This window comes from Athalia rosae, chromosome 3 (genome assembly GCF_917208135.1).
Source record: "Athalia rosae chromosome 3, iyAthRosa1.1, whole genome shotgun sequence".
Classification (NCBI taxonomy): Eukaryota; Metazoa; Arthropoda; class Insecta; order Hymenoptera; family Athaliidae; genus Athalia; species Athalia rosae.
In genome coordinates, this window is record NC_064028.1 from 10603366 (window position 1) to 10619555 (window position 16190).

General features: G+C 41.2%; 1 protein-coding gene across 4 annotated transcripts in view; it reads left to right on the forward strand.

Annotated features, from left to right (window-relative positions):
- The window catches only part of LOC105690048 (zinc finger protein chinmo), a 51407-nt gene that overhangs the window by 5326 nt on the left and 29891 nt on the right, over positions 1-16190 (forward strand). The window contains exons 1-3 of one of the 4 annotated variants that reach the window (XM_048653299.1): positions 987-3008; positions 3149-3215; positions 5559-5795. In XM_048653299.1, the coding sequence (XP_048509256.1) occupies positions 2931-3008; positions 3149-3215; positions 5559-5795 (382 nt within the window). In that variant the 5' untranslated portion in view covers positions 987-2930. Of the gene's footprint in view, positions 1-986; positions 3216-3299; positions 4954-5558; positions 5796-16190 lie in introns of those variants that run through there. The other 3 variants (XM_048653300.1, XM_048653301.1, XM_048653302.1) reach the window with 3 other exon arrangements.

Here is a 16190-nt window from a genome sequence, read left to right on the forward strand (position 1 = left end):
GCCGCGTTCCATATCTCTGTGGGTCTGTCTTCGGCGGTCGCGGGTGCGCCAAATTGGCGGGGGGAACACGTCGCGCGGGATTCAACTTCGCGTCGCGTTGCGTCCGCACAAAGTAGGTATAATACCTACGTACGCGTCACAAACGTATACGTGTACATAGGTGCGTACGAGCGTCGGTTTCGCCCAGGAGAGGAGCTTCGTCGTCCGGCGTGCATACGTGCGACGCGTAGAGAAATAGACGCGGAAGGGAACGGAGGAGAGAAGCGCGATAAGAAGGTGGAGAGATGGCGAAAATGATAAAAAGTATGAAACAAAAGACTGCAAGCTATTCGGGTGTTTTTTTCGGCCGCGTATCGAGGTGCGTTTGCGTCTCCGCTCGCTCGTGTGGGAGAGAGAAAAAGAGAGATGCGGACACGGCCGTACGGAGAGAGAGAGAGAGAGAGAGAGAGACGGAGAGGGAGCGAGAGCGACGAAGAGTAAAACCGGGTGCCCGCGTTTCTGCAGCGCGCAAAGGCTTTTGGGTTCCTATCCTATCCTATCCGGTGCACGTGTGTACGGTTCACAGATACACAAAACCTCCATTCGTTCGTACACAAGTGGTTTTTACGCGCGCGCGTGTGTGTCTCTCTCGCTCTCTCTCTCTCTACACGTACGTACGTGTGCCGGAGCGTGTACGGGGTTATATCGCGAGTGCGTGAGTGCCGTGTGCTTTTACCGCATAGTGTGCGTAACCAGAGGCGCGCGTGCGGCCCCGCAGCGACCTTGAGCCTCGCTGTTGCCCCCTCCCCCGCCCCTTCGTCCCTCCGCTCTTCGCCACTCTCCTCGTTCGACTCCCCCTACCCTCTCGCGTTTCCCTCTCCGCTACTTTTGCTCCTCTCTCTCCCTCTCTCTCTCTCTTTCGCGTTTTCTCGTTTTCTCTCGCTCCCGCACGCACGCACGCACCGCTCTCTCCCTCTTTCTCTCTCTTCAGCCCCCTCGTCACTCGATCCCCGACAACCGCCCGCCCGGTTGCATCCCCTCCCTCTTCTCTATGTGCTTCTGGTCCCTCCGAGGTGAAGTCCCTCGGAGTTCCTCTTCCACTGCCAAAATTTTCCCCTACTCCGGTACTACCCGCTACTACTAGCGCTACTACTACTACTACCGTCACTAGTGACGCCACCACTACCACCACCGACACCACTACCACCATCGCTATACTTTTGCTAGGAGTAGCAGCAGCAGCAGCAACAGCAATTCTCTGCAACCTCGCCCCCATGCCAACTTCACTTCGCTCCACTCCATTCCACTTCATTCCACCTACCTACCTTCGTACCTACCTACCAGCTACCTACCTACCTACCTACCTACCTACCCACCTACCCTCTTTCCCGTTTCTGGAACGCTGCCACTGCTACTGCTGCTACCGCTACCACCCCTGTGGAGCGTATATAGAGTACTTTTTGCACACGCGGCAATGTAAGCCTGAAAATTGTAAATGTGTTAGTGAGATACTGGGGAAACCGACTGACTTGTATTATACCTACAAATACTGGATTTTCCATGGATTTTTGACGCGGTGCAGCTGGATATTGACAATTCTGAGGCAATGGTGGCTCCAAAGGGACGGATGTTTAATTGAAATTTCGAGAATTTGCCGAGTAGGGTGGAAAAACATTTGATAAGTGGTGAAAATTATTCGTATTTACCAGGGTAATCGTTGCCGTAACTTCTATAAGCGTATAATTATATCTGCATTCTATTTTTGACTTTCTTGAGAATTTTAGGGGTGGTTATAGCGGGGCGGTTCAAAGGATTGATCAACGTTTAGATGTTTTTTTATTCATCCGAGATTTCAACGTATGGAAATAACTTTCGCCAAAGATCGGGCCTGAAAAAAAAAAAAGAAAATTGAAAGAATTCGTTCGTCATCTCTACGAGGTCGGAATTTTACGAATCCTCCAGAATCTCGATCCTTTCTCTTTTAAATCGTTCCAATTCACTCCGTTTCCATTTTCAATTCCATACGACAATTTTAAAGGGTAGTCGTACTTTTAAAATCCCTAGAAAAAAATTTATCGTACGGATACTACACCCCCGCAATTATTTTTCACAACAGAGAAAAAAATGACATGTCCTAGAAATCTTCCCATAGAAAATAAAAGTTCAATCGATCGAAGCGATTGTTCTAAAATTTGTTTCGACGTATATCGCAACGTGCATCGCGCGTCCTTGTCATTTTCCGATCTTGACCAAGAGGGAGGAGAGAAGGTTCTCGGTGTCGGGGGCCCGGAATATTCTAGGTCCGTTACTGGCACGTGTTAGATTGGAGGTTTGCAGGCCGACCAGCGACGCAGCGTTGGCGGGGATAGATAGATAGATACCTTAGAACCATTAGAGGGGGCGATTTCGGAGGTGGAAAGAGGAGGGAGAGGGGGGCGCTGGGGGCAGGAGGTGGCGGCGGCGGCGGAGGAGGAAGAACTGGGTAGCCGGGGCAACGCAACGTTACGCGCGAACTCAAGTTCGGCAATCCTGGCCTTAGGCAATCGGCACTCCCTCCCTCCCTCCAGCCCTCCGCCATACCCGCCCCTCTACATCACTTCTGTAGCTCTCTCTCCGCGAGTGTTCATCCCCTCCTCCTCCTCTTCCTATCTTCCTCTCGCTCTTTCGCTCTGTCGCTCTCTTCATTCGACGAACAAGCGCCCCACGCAAGCACACCAATACTATCTTTGAAAAAGAAAAGAAACAAAAAAAAAAAAAAAAGTCAAACAATAAAATGAAAAAAGAAAAGGAAGAAAAAAAAAAAATCACTCACCACTCTTGCAAACATAGCACCTAGTAGGATTTCGAGCTAACCGCATTTGCAACGGCTTCGATGACCCACATACATTCTTTCTTCCTTTCATTCTTTCCTATGTATATAATTCAACATTTTTAGCGTACATGGAATATTTATGAAAATTTTCATCGATCCTACCGATACCGATACGCGATCGATCCGTCGATCCGTCGATCTTCGACTTTTACCACCGGTACAATTTGTATTCTACTCCCTCGTGTATTCATCTAATACGAAAACTTTTCCTTTCCTATATTCCACGTGTGCGTCCATTCTCACATGTGATTGCGCCCGAGCGATAACGATCGATTGCCAATTTTCACCTGTACGCAGATAAAGATCGATAAAATGTCTGCGATCCGACGAGCCTCGTTTTACGGAGGATTTAATGACAGGGCATGTACGTAGAAGTTCGCACTATATACCACAGTATAGATTCATTTTATTCGGTCGTATGTGTGTGCACGCGTACACATGGGTACGTAGTATTTAAGTATGCACGGTGGTGTGTAGTTCGCGGTGTTTGTGCTTGTGCTGCTGCTGCTGTTGCTGCTGCTGCTGCTGGTGCTGGTGCCGGTGCTGGTGCTGCTTGTGTTGCTCACCGTGGTTCATATACTTGATAGTTGTGCGCCTGATCGCGAGTTACGAACATGTTCTTCTTACGTCAGTGACGAGTATTTGGTTAATTGTTATTTTTATTTCAATAAGTTGGCAACGGAGAACGCCACCAATAATGATAACAGATAAATGAATCAACGATCGTTACAAGAAATAAACATTAATTTACAGTGCTCTCGTTATCGATATTATCGGAATCGATGATCGCGATCGTGTCTTTGTATGTTTACACGATACGTGTGATATATACGTATATATGTATGTTTTTTTTTTTCCCAACTCCTTGGCGCTTTTAATTGACTGGGAATAGGGGAATATCGAATATCGCGCCCGTGAATGAGTGGCTGATTTTTTTTCCTTTTCTTTTTTTTCTCAATGCGCACCTCGGGTGAACATTTATTTCGCGAAACGGTGTGAATAATATTTGTTTGAAAAATTGTTGATTGAAAAAAATTCTTTTTTTTTTTCCCTTCGAATTTATTCATCGGTGACGCAATGCAACACTGCATGAAAAAAAAGAACCTTGTCGATACGTTGCGACACTTGAAAAACGAATAATTAAAAAACAATTGTTCGTTCGAATCGTTGTACGATATATTATTTATCGTGTGTAAAAATCTGGACGAAACGAATCTGCGGAAAATTGTAAACCGAGTATCTGATGTTAGTGTGAGTTCGGACGGAGAGGAGAAGAAATTCATTTCTCCGCGAGGACGCGAGAGAAAATAGATCGGACAGTAACCGAAGAAAAACGAAAAAAAAAACCGTCCATTTTCTACATCGTTTGTGAATTGTGCAAAAGGAGTGCAAGAGGAGTTTCCGTAAAGTGCATTATACGTGACAATGTGTACTGATTGCAAAACTATATCTTACCGTTCTTCTAATAACGTTTCGTTAATTGGTAATTTACAGTAATATAAATAAACAATCGATCGTCTCTCACGTGATAATGTAAAAGTAAAGACAATTAATAATCGTTATACCTGTTCGAGATTCAATTTGCGATGATAATTCATTACGCGTAATTATCATCCTCACCGACGTTAAATCTGAATTCATATACGTGTATTCACGAAATACGATAAAAATTAATTAACGAACATTATATTATATTATACAATACACGCGGTGAACATGCACAATAATTTTGCATCGCATAACAAAGGGATGCAATTATTGTCATAATTTTTTTTTTCTACCACTTTGAAATTTCTATTAGTTTTTAATCATAGATCTTTCTAGTTCCGTGTATAAAAGTGTAGGACTGATTTATTCTTAATCGATTACGGATGATTCGTGAAATATAAATCGAGTAAGAGTGTTTTGAAAAAAAAGGAAGCAGAAAACGAATCATCTGATAAAAAGAGGGAGAGAGAGACAGAAGTAAATAATTGAATAATAATTATCTTGGAAATGCATTGGAGATGTCAAACTCGGACATATTCGCAAACTCAGCTGACACTAACTACAACCACTTATTGTTTCAACTGATTCGGAAGTAATGCATACTTTGGAATTGTGTACGTGGACGAAGTGTATATATGTATATGTATAACAACACATCCTCATTAACGGGAAATTTAGCACAACCACGTGCTTATTTTTGCGAACGATTTTTTTTTTTCTTTGCTCTTTTTATCCGTCTTTCATTTTGTCACTCTGCATTTTAATCAATTTTCGATTAGATACCGACTCCAATACAAAATTGACAGTGTACATAAGAAATCGTTGCGTATACCGAATTAATCGATACACATTTACGTGCTTATGTATAATCGATGATTTGTGTACATGTGTATGCTGTAATCGCGACGGCGCTCACAATTTTATTTATCAGATTCGCAAAAATGAAAAAAATTGACACATCTTTTTTTTTTTCTCGATTTCCGCCTTGCAATCGCATATGATCCGATCGTTTTGAAACGCCGGACAAAATTGTGTAACGGCAAAAAATGAATAAAAATTTGAAAATCTCGTGCCAAAAATTTCGCCAAGAATTGTTTATTATGTTCATCCGTTATCTCCGCGTAATTTTATCCGTTACATTTTAATGGTCTCGAATCGAAGTGGAGAGAAATTGAAATTGTATTATTATTATTATTATTTTTTTCTTGTCCATTTTCAGCTGGAGGAGCAGTTGCAGGGCACGGACACGATCAGGAAGAGAGGTCCTTACTCGAGGGTGGCAGTGACAGGGGTGGTGGCGAAAGTCACGGCGGGGGTGGGCCAAGGGGTGGCGTCATGGACTCTAATCAACAACAATTCTGTCTGAAGTGGAACAGCTTTGGTAGTAATTTGGCCACAGCATTTTCAAACCTCTTCAAAAGCGAGAGTCTTACGGATGTCACCCTATTCTGCGAGGGTAAGTTTTTCAAAATTCTCCCGATAATAAATACCGACCATGCCGCGATAATCTAATGATGTCGACGACGACGACGATTAGCAATCGCGTTGATAATGGTCGTAATCCAAACCGCGATAATTATCGAGACGCATTAACGCGTTGCATAAGCCGAAAAATTGAGGAAGAAAAATAAACGGCCAACTTTACCATCGAGGAGTTACACGACTTCCGACTCCCGAAGGATCTAGTTTATATCATTTCTGTATTCGTCGATTTTCAATATCAGAACGAAATGCGAAACAAATAATAACGAAGATCAGTCGGTAATTGGGAAGATACGATGACGTCCATGGTTTTTTCTGAAATTCTCGCAAGTTTACCCTCTCAATAAAACGATCGTCTCTCTTTTATTCGCGTTCCACGATCGACCGGTCATCGAACTTCCACCCCAAATGGAGCGGCGGAAGATCGGAAGAAAAAACAAAACGGGAAAAAAAATTCACAGGGAGAATAAGAAAGACGATTTTCTCGAATCGTCGGAGCGCCGCGCGGCTCGGATGTCTGACCTGTTCGCGACTCGTTTCACTAGTTTCTTTACCCCCGTCCGACCGAACGCGAATCACCTCTACTCGCTGCGAATCCACTACGCATGCACGCTGGGAATCGGCGTTGCATTTCACACGTACAGTGGCACACTTGCACGCCGTTTCTGCACACTGGTAGTTTAGTGCAGTTTGCAGTTTGTACCGCTACGATCAGTTGCAGTCTGGAAAGCAGCGCTGCGGTTCTAGCTAGCTTCCTTTCCCGTCCAACGATAGGTTTCACGGTCGACGACGATTATTCTTTTTCGCACTCATTATATTCTGCACACTGCACACTGCTACCTCAGTCCTCGGTCGCAGTTCAGTGCAGTTGCAGCGGTGCAACCGAACGGTCGAGAGCTTCTGCGATTTCGCGATGTCCGGTGAATTTTTCCTTTTTTTTGTATTGAGCATTTTTTTTTCCTTTTTTTTTTTTTTTCTTTAAATCGCAACGTACTCGAGGTTCTGCGGTTACTCGTTGAAATATAAAATGAATGAAATTCAAATTGATAACGAGCACGATAAGGAAGATGGTGCAATTTTCGCCCTGCGGATCCAAGACTCGCGTCAAGATCGACAGTTGTTTGTTGGAATATAAATAGAAAAATGATTGAAATGAATTAATTTGAACAATAAATGACGATTCAACCGTATAAACGAAACGTTAATATGAGATTGTTAACAGATCGTTGAAATTTGCAATAAATTTTGCGAAACGAATTTGTTAAAAACTCGTTATAATCGGGGTAATTAATCTTCGTTCAATAAAATTAGCGGCGAACCTTGGCATAAAATTTTGGTTTTGGAAACTATATCGGACGAAGTTTTAAAATCGGTTAATTTCGATGTCATTCGAAACCTTCAGTGCGTTTGTCAAACCTAATTATTTTAATCGAAGCTTAGAATCAATTTCTTAACACGAATCGGAATAAGATACGTACACCTCATTTTGCACGATTAAAAAAAAAGTAAAATTTCGTTAAAGTGAGAAGAATATAATTGCGGATGTGAAACTTTCGCCCAATTTGTGCTGCACAATATTTTGGATCATAACTTTTTTTGTGTGCGATTTGATAAAAAACAAACATTTTTCGCGATGTAATAATGTTACTGATTTGTAGCTATATCTATATTGGTAAAATTGAATAAATAATTGAGTTAATTGTCTACGTTGTCAATTTTTGGATGCGCAATGTTATGTTTGATGTTATCGTTAATCTTAAAAATTTATTCTCCGTTATTATATTTAAAACGTGAAAAATGGTAAACAAAGAAAACTACTTTCAAAATGACAAATTCTTGTGTATAGAATAATAATGTATAAGTTTTCATCTAGTGTGTCAAATTGTTTAATAATTATTTCGATCGGTTAACAAAACTGCGGAGATATTTCAACGTCCCTCGTAACGTCGATTTTTAATAATGTCTCTTGAACTCGTTTTATTTTCCACGTAGCTTTTATTCTTTTTGCCAAAAACAAGTTTCTCCTTCTTTACACGGAGCGCACAAACAGGTGCCAGCGTCATTAGCGATTCAATGAAATATCCGCAAATTAACGATTAGAAACTGGGCGATGGTCGGTTGATGTGCGGACAGCTCGAAATGAAAAAAAAAAAAAAGCAGTAAGTGATCAAAGTAAAAAGAAGAAGAATTAAAATGCAAATAAAATCGAGTCGAGAACGTTGTATCAAAATCAGTTGGATCACGTGTGATTTTTTATCTAATGCCGATGTTAAAGAAATCGGTTGAAGAATTCAGACCGTAAAAACGTCGATTTTCATTTTCATCCTTTTTCCCTGCACTCGTCGTTAGGTTGATAACCAGACGATACGTCGTGACATATTCGCGATTCTTCTCCGACTCATTCTATCAAAAAAAAATCTTCCGAATTCCATCTGCGCCAAATTATTAATTTTTCAAATTTCTTTCACCCTCCAGACCCCTAAAGAAGAAAAATATTTAATATATGATAATAAATAAAAAAAACTAACAGAAAAGTGCAAAGAATAAAAAATCGGATATGCTTTTTTTTTGTTCATCAAGCCAGTTATGCGTTAGTCATCTGAATTTCTAGAGCCGCGAGTACCGAATAGAATGCATAATAATTTCGTAGCGTAGATTCGTGTTCGTTTCATCCAACGTGGAGTCTCTTATTAGGCTTGGATTGAAGTAGGTCTGGGTTACAGTTAGATTTTACATAGGAATACGAGCTACGGTCGTTCGCGTGTGTGCGGCGGTACCTCGGGGCAGCGTTTATACGCCGATTGTGAACTGCCATCGGCTATCGCGCGACTCCATATAATTCGCCGTTTGTTTCGCCTCTCCGCGGGCTCGCCAAAAACTTTCGGTCTTACGTTACGTTGTTTCACATTCCACGGCGCACCGCGCGTATCTACGTAATTTTTCTCTCTCCTTGGACTTAATTTCTGCCATAAAGTACGCGTACTCGATCCACGTTATTCGCACGTCTCACCTAAAACAATAATTACGCTCATCCAGCCGTTGTGAATCTCCATCACATAGCGGAAAAATAAAAACTTGAAGCATCGCGGTTTGCTTGAGTTTTCTTTTCTTCCGTCGTTCCGATACACCTAGTGGCACGTCATGCACCCATATGTTGTCGGTGCATTTCGAAAGTGGAAATGAACCGTTTGACGGTTGGCGTTACGTAACCGTACGATATCATCTAGAAATCACGTTGGCTGTCGTTTTAGCTGCTGCCGCCGCTGCTATTCTCCCGTATTAACCATCGTCTATAGCTATGTCGCGCGCGGATAGTTTCTCAAATATCAAACACATTACCTATATGGGTCACACGTACGCGCCTCTATGCACCCAAGTGTATCTACGAACCTCTCTGAACATAGACACCATGGTGCCCTCGTTATATGCATCCGCATAAAAAGTAGATTCTATTTAATTTGGCACACAGTCATCGGGATGGGAACTTCCTCTCTTTTACCCTGCCATCTCTTCTCCATTTTTCTTCTTTTTCTTTTCTTTCTCTCTCTTTTTTCCTCACAAATATTTCCATACCGACTCGCAGCAGATGCACGTCTCACCTCTGACGAAATGAGGAAAAATAAAAATGAGAGGAAGAAGAAAAAAAAGTAATGTGCAAAGTATGCGTGCAGCGTATTACAGATGCGTGGGTAGAACGATGCGCGCTGCAGCTCGCGGTTATCTAGGTCGCGCATATCGTAGGGCCTGGTGCAACGCGACCGGCGTATCGCACACCTAAATACGTACCTACGACGCGTACGCGTATATATTTGTGTATACTTAACACACGCGTGTGTGTGTGTACGGGACATGTGTGTCAAGTATGCGGAGATATACGTATTAAACGGTGGCGAAAGTATAGGTGCGTAGTATAGACCGATATAGCATTATCTAACTGGGTCATAGCTGGCTGGGTTGCCTGTTTTTTTTTCCTTCTCATTGTATCATGTGAGAATCGGGTCGTTCCTTTGCGCTATCACGACGACGTGTTGCAGCAACGACCTACTATGTGCCTATCGCACTCGCGTACATATATCTATAGAGTAATATGAATTTTATAATGTAGGTATATATACATACAGGTAAAACGCACACGTCCATCTAAGAAATGGGTGCGTAATGCCACCGGTGATGCTACCGTTACCACTGCAAACGGCGCCATGTATATCATTATCATTGTATCTACATATGTATAGGTGTGTGTACACATATCTACTCGTTATCGATAGATACTAATTTTTTTGCAAACTTTCCGTACTCTATATTCGTTCTGGTCACGTAAGTGAATTTTTTTTTTTTTTTTTTTCTTGAATTGCTGCAAATAATGTGCAACTTTGAAATTTGAAAAATTAAAAAATAACGTCGTAGTCGAAATTTTTGTAGAAATCGCGAAGTCGATATTAATTTTACCTCACATACGTCGCGCTTCGCATTCCGTTGGAAGTTGGCGAGAGGAGAAAATTTTTTTTTTTTTCGTTGCATCGTCCACGTCCGTGTAGGTATGAAATGGGGTATCGGGCGCGGTTCTCGAAATATCGAAATTTTTCTTTCATTCGATCGAATCGTGAGAAATGTTTAACACTCCGAAAATATATCACTCACGTAGGAACGTTTGTAATAAAATTTTTGTATGTATACGCGTAAATTTAGAAATGACGAAAGTGGAAAAGGATTGCAGCGAATTCCGTAAATTGCGGTGAAGAATAAAAGAGAGGAACAAACGAACGTACATGTGTAACGTCGTACGTTACACACGTACATGTATACATATACGTATATGCATTTAGGAAAAAAGGAGATAGAGATACGGCGAAAAAGAGGAAAAAAAAAAAACAAAATGCGAAAAGTAGAAAAAACAGCGGCTCGATGACGAGCCTGCATACCGCAACGTTGCCAATTTACACGCGTCGCGATATCTCATGTGTAATACAAAGTATACTTACATAAAAGCATTTCAATGACCCCGTGGCAATGGTCAACGGCCAATGTCTGACTATGGTCGTCATATATAACATTAGGTACATGTAATTCCTACATAATTTCAACCTTGAAATATCTTTTATGAAAATAAAATTCATCCACATAAATAAAACTATGCGCATGCATTTTGAATACGAAAGAATCACGTATATAGGTACTGTCTCACACAAAGCACCCGGTACCTGTGCATGTACATGGAAACCGGAAATATCGTTTTTAGCAAACCGGTTACGTGTACGCACATACATACATCCTTATGAAAAAAAAAAAACAACATACATGTACGTACAAAGATAGATTATCCTTCTTTTCCGCATTCGGTGATTCGTTTGATTCGCTATTAGCCGAAGACACGAAATCACGATACTTGATAATTTTTTTTTTTTTTTCTTCTCTTCAATTTCACGTCTCGGTTGCAGATAAAAACAAAGCAAGTGAATCGCTTTCGATCGCGAGGTGTGGGAACATTGAAAATTTTCAGTGAAATATTCGAGTACCTACCTATACAAGAAGAAAAAGGTCGCGGTTCGATTTTTCGAAAAGCGGTACGCGGATGAAAAAGGGAAAAAAAAAAGGTAGGATGACGGTAGATCGAAAAAAAAACGAGAAGCAAAGAGAGAGGCAACCGTACGAAGAAAAAGAGAACGATCCGTCGAACGATACGGCGGTTCCCCGAGATATTTTTATATATACACGTGTATCATCGCATTATGGGATCGTGGCCGGGTTCCCTTTGTCTCTCGCACGTTGTGATCCAGAGGATAAGATCGCATACGGAATTCGATACGGTGCGGCCCCGCGAGCATCGCCGCGTTGTCCGCCGCTTCCCCATAGCCGTTCGTTTTATCCTCGCAGGTGTGTGCGTGCGTGAGCTGGCGCGCGCGCGCGTGTAACGCTCTCTTACCTCCTGTGTATTTTCGGTTACGCACACCCGTCCACCCGGCTCGAATAATGGTGTAAATCTAACCCAACCTACAAGGAGTGCAAGGCACCGCGTGCGAGGGCACGATACAACACACGCCGACTATCGCCTATACGGACGATAACGAGCCACCGCGGAACCAGATGTGTGTGTATAGAGAAAGAATTATGATGAGGAGTAGAGGAGACCTTGGCAAGAGTCACTAACTGAGCGAAGTGAACGCACTCTGACCAACACTAATGTAATTTACCAGAGTATTACATTTTACGTGCTATCTGCTGTTACACTGCCGTTGCCGTTGCTGCTGCCGTTGCTGTTGCTGCTGCTGCTGCTGCGATCAACCAAAGTACACTTCCTGGAGTCAAGGCTGGCGCTCGCGCGTTCGCGTTTTCGTTTGGGTTTGCGTTCACGTTCGCGCGCGCCTTTTTTTTTCTAATTTGTTTTTCTTCTTCTTGTTTTTTTTTTTTTTTCCCTCCTCTGCCTCCTTAACGCCCCGTGGTGTGGGTTAGATCGCGGTTCGTACATTTTTCGAACGTTATACATACGGTTCTACTCCTCTTCTCTTGCGTCGCGAAATATTATTGTTGGACAACTTTTCGTAGGCGGTCCAGCTATACGTATAGGTACGAAAAATTTGTCCAAACGCACGCTTGGCCGCCGAGCGATTCACGATCGACCAAACCGGGCGTATACCCGTGTAACGTCACTTTGACTTCGACCGTGTAGAATATAATATGCATGTACATATCTGTGTAATGATCTTCATTTGAATTTACATCCTCGTACGAGCGACCATGGTCGTTTGCCATCTTTAGATTTCATCTGGTGGTACAACGCGGATTTTTTGAGAAAATAATTCCTTTTTTTTTTGTTGCTTTGTTTTTTTTTTTTTTTGTTTTTCTTTACGAATTCACCTCAAACTCCGCACAAATGCCCTCGATCGCGCGCTGACTCGGACTTAAAAAAAACTCAGGAGTGTATAATAATACGCAACTATGATTATGATTCTGATGCAACAGGATGCCGGCCATTACCCCTGCTTTTGCTGCTATTACCGCTGCCGCCGCGTATGCTATCGGGTCTAGAGTCTAGAGTTACCTACCATATAAGATACACTTTGCGGGTTCGTTCAACCTGCATCCGAGTTCGGTACCTACGCTATATCTGCAGTCTTGTATAATAAGTAGTACGTATACCCGATACACTCGACCTCTCGTGTTATAATACTATTTTGTACAAGTATTTTCTTACCTTTTTTCATTTTTTTCTTTATTTTTCACGGTCACGAACGTCGATATAATCAAATACCGCTTGTGCGCGTATCGCCGTAATGTGCATCGATATATGTATACCTGCGGCAATATTTTTTCTTTTATTTATTTTATTTCTTTAATTTTCCCTATCAGATCAGACAATGAGCAAAGAGGCGGCGAGGTTATCGGCGGCAAATATTTTTACAAGTCGACGATTTTTTTTTTTTTTTCTTTCATTTCTTTCCAACGCCGATTAATACGAAACTCGCGAGTCGCCCGCGTATATAATACATATACATATTACATATATACGTAGACGACCGCTCTATCAACGCTATACATATACCACCTGCATTGGCGTCGTGACGTTTTCGTATAGATTATAACCGTGTACAGGATGTATGCAGTGGAATATAGAATGATGATGATAATAATAATAATAATAACGCTGATGATAATGATAATGGCAATCATCATGGTCGTAATACTCCCCAGATGCACAACCGATAAGAACGTTCACGTATAATTGTTGATATGCGGGCAGCGTGATATCAGCTATGTACACGTATATTATGAAAGCGCGAAGCACACGTGTACTCCGACGGAGATGACATTGATAATAATAGAAAGAGATAACGAATAAGTGAATTTTTATCAAATTCCTTAAAATCCGATCGCAAGAGTTTTACATTACCAACCCTCCCTCTCAACTGCGCACTATAACGAGAAATAAGAGTAGAAGAAAAAAATAATCAAAATCTAGGCGCGTCACGTATGCGAATGAAAAATTCTGACAACGTGAACCGAGCTTCTGCCGAAAAGGGAGTATTAAAAAAAAAAAAAAAAAAAATTGTCGAAGAAACGACAACGAAAATCGTGCATAATTTAGAATGGATAATTTTTATACGATATATACGGGTAGATGGGTGGTAAAAAGAACGCACACACGAGTCGTATAATGTATAGTGTCTGAAACACAGGTTGTAAATGTGAAAACGAAATGAAAAACACAAAAAAAAAAAAAAAATTTAACAACGTTCAAAAAGTTAGCGACCTCGTCCAATGAAATCGATATTTTGTAGGACGTTGCTGATGCCCGTTCATGTCGCTGTTGCACGGTGACGATAAAGGTTCTTGAAGTCGCCTCCGTAGAATGAAAAAAAAAAAATTTATTCCTTTTTTTCTTCTTTTATCTCTGCCGGATTTATACTATAAATCCAAACATTATACATTTATACATTTACAGAAAAATATATGTATACAGATATATATAATACATACGGTTAAAAAGCGCGCGGGAACTTCTACGAGAAAAGATAAGATGAGTTTATATACATGTGATGCGGTAGTTTTTTTTTTTTGTTTTTTATTTTATTTTTCGTTCATCTTTCTTCTCGTTTTTCCTCGATACTGCTTTTTTTTCACTCACGTTTTTTCGTCGATTTTTTTTTCGAATATATATTCGAATAGAAACACCGCGAACCAATGAGACGCGGGCATTGGACGGGCCAATGCCCTGGCAAGGCCGCTGCGATGCAGAACTCCGTTCAGAAACTCCGCAACGCTCGGCGTTTCCGGTCAAAACCATGAGGGGAACAAATAAAAAAGTACGAAAAGAAAGAGAAAAGAAATATTCAAGTTTAATGAAAATTGAATGAAAAAAAATTCGGCTAATCGGATACCCAGTTTTTCGAACGGAATTCACATATCGCGTCATCCACGTATGCTTCATATTTTGCAATTACATTTCGTTACGTAAATTCTGCAGTATTATGTCATTAATTGTTATATGTAATATGTGTACACTGTACATACTTCGGATATGTTGTACTTGTATTATTACGCAATTCAAATATTCAAATATTTACATTACGTATTATGAAAAGTGGGTTTTGTTTAGAAAAATCGAAAACCAATAATCACGTATATTATTACCATTGCGTGCAAGATGTAATGACCAGAATCGGAAAAAAAAAAAAAACAAAAACAATTGCCGAGTAATTGTTATCGAGTCCGATGATAATTTTTTAATTTGCAGGCCTTGAATTGTTATTTGCCCATAATTTGTGTGTGTCGCAGCGTTGCAGTGGGTTACGAAAAAGATCATATTTTCATTGAGTCTTATTTGATTGAATTTTTTTCTTGTTTACTTCGGTAAAACCCTGGCCGACGTAGTTTTTTCAAAATTTTCGGAAATGGAATGTAGAATTGAGGGGAAAAAATAAGATCAGCAGCGATAACGTTTCGTTGAATTTCAGCGTTTCGACGAGCGTTTCATTTTTTACCATTTATTTGTTCCTTTTTTTATTATCGTCTTATCTTATCGTCGATTATTCAATGTATTATTGCAATTCTCAGATTTGTATCGTAAAAAGTTGTTTGCATCTAAATTTTGAATGTAACGACGGGAAGGGGGTTGAGAAAAAAAAAAAAGAAGGAGCGTAACGACGAGCAACGATAATTATCATCTTCGATGAGGCAAATGATCATCGTCATCGTCATCGTCGTTATCACGCATATCACATAAATGTATAACGTACATAGATGTATACGAGCATATCAAGCGCGTGTATACCTATGTAATGTAGGGAATGAGTAAATTCACAATCAGACGGTATTACGGATTATATTTGCGTATGTATATGTAATACAGTAAAGTGTAAACGTAATGTATAAGCCATTCATAAATATCATTGTGCAAGCGAGACTTTATTTTATCTATCGTTCGCGCGCAGTACATACGGAGTTTTTAGTCGTCGTCGTCAAGGTTTCCCTCCCTCTTCCTCCGGCTCCTCTTCATCGTCGCCCTCCTCTCACTCCTCCATCTCTCTCTCTCTCTCTCTCTCTCTCTCTCTCTCTCTCCCTCTCTCATCAAGCTCTCCGACAACGCAACTATGTCGTTTAATTAATATCAGCAATAAACAGCAGCAGCAGAACTTTTAACTGATATAACATATATCGTGCAGTATCGTCGTTACTCGGTTTTCCGCGCCACCCCTCGATTCCCCCCGCTCCACGGCGAGCAAAAACCGCGATAACTCACTGAAATCCAGCTCAGAAATGAAAAAATGGAGAAAATCAGCTCGCGTGGAAATGCAGTGAACAGCATCTCCAGCAAATCGAAATGATCATTTCGACAATATCTAGAGCCAAAACTTGAGCTACACTTGAAACG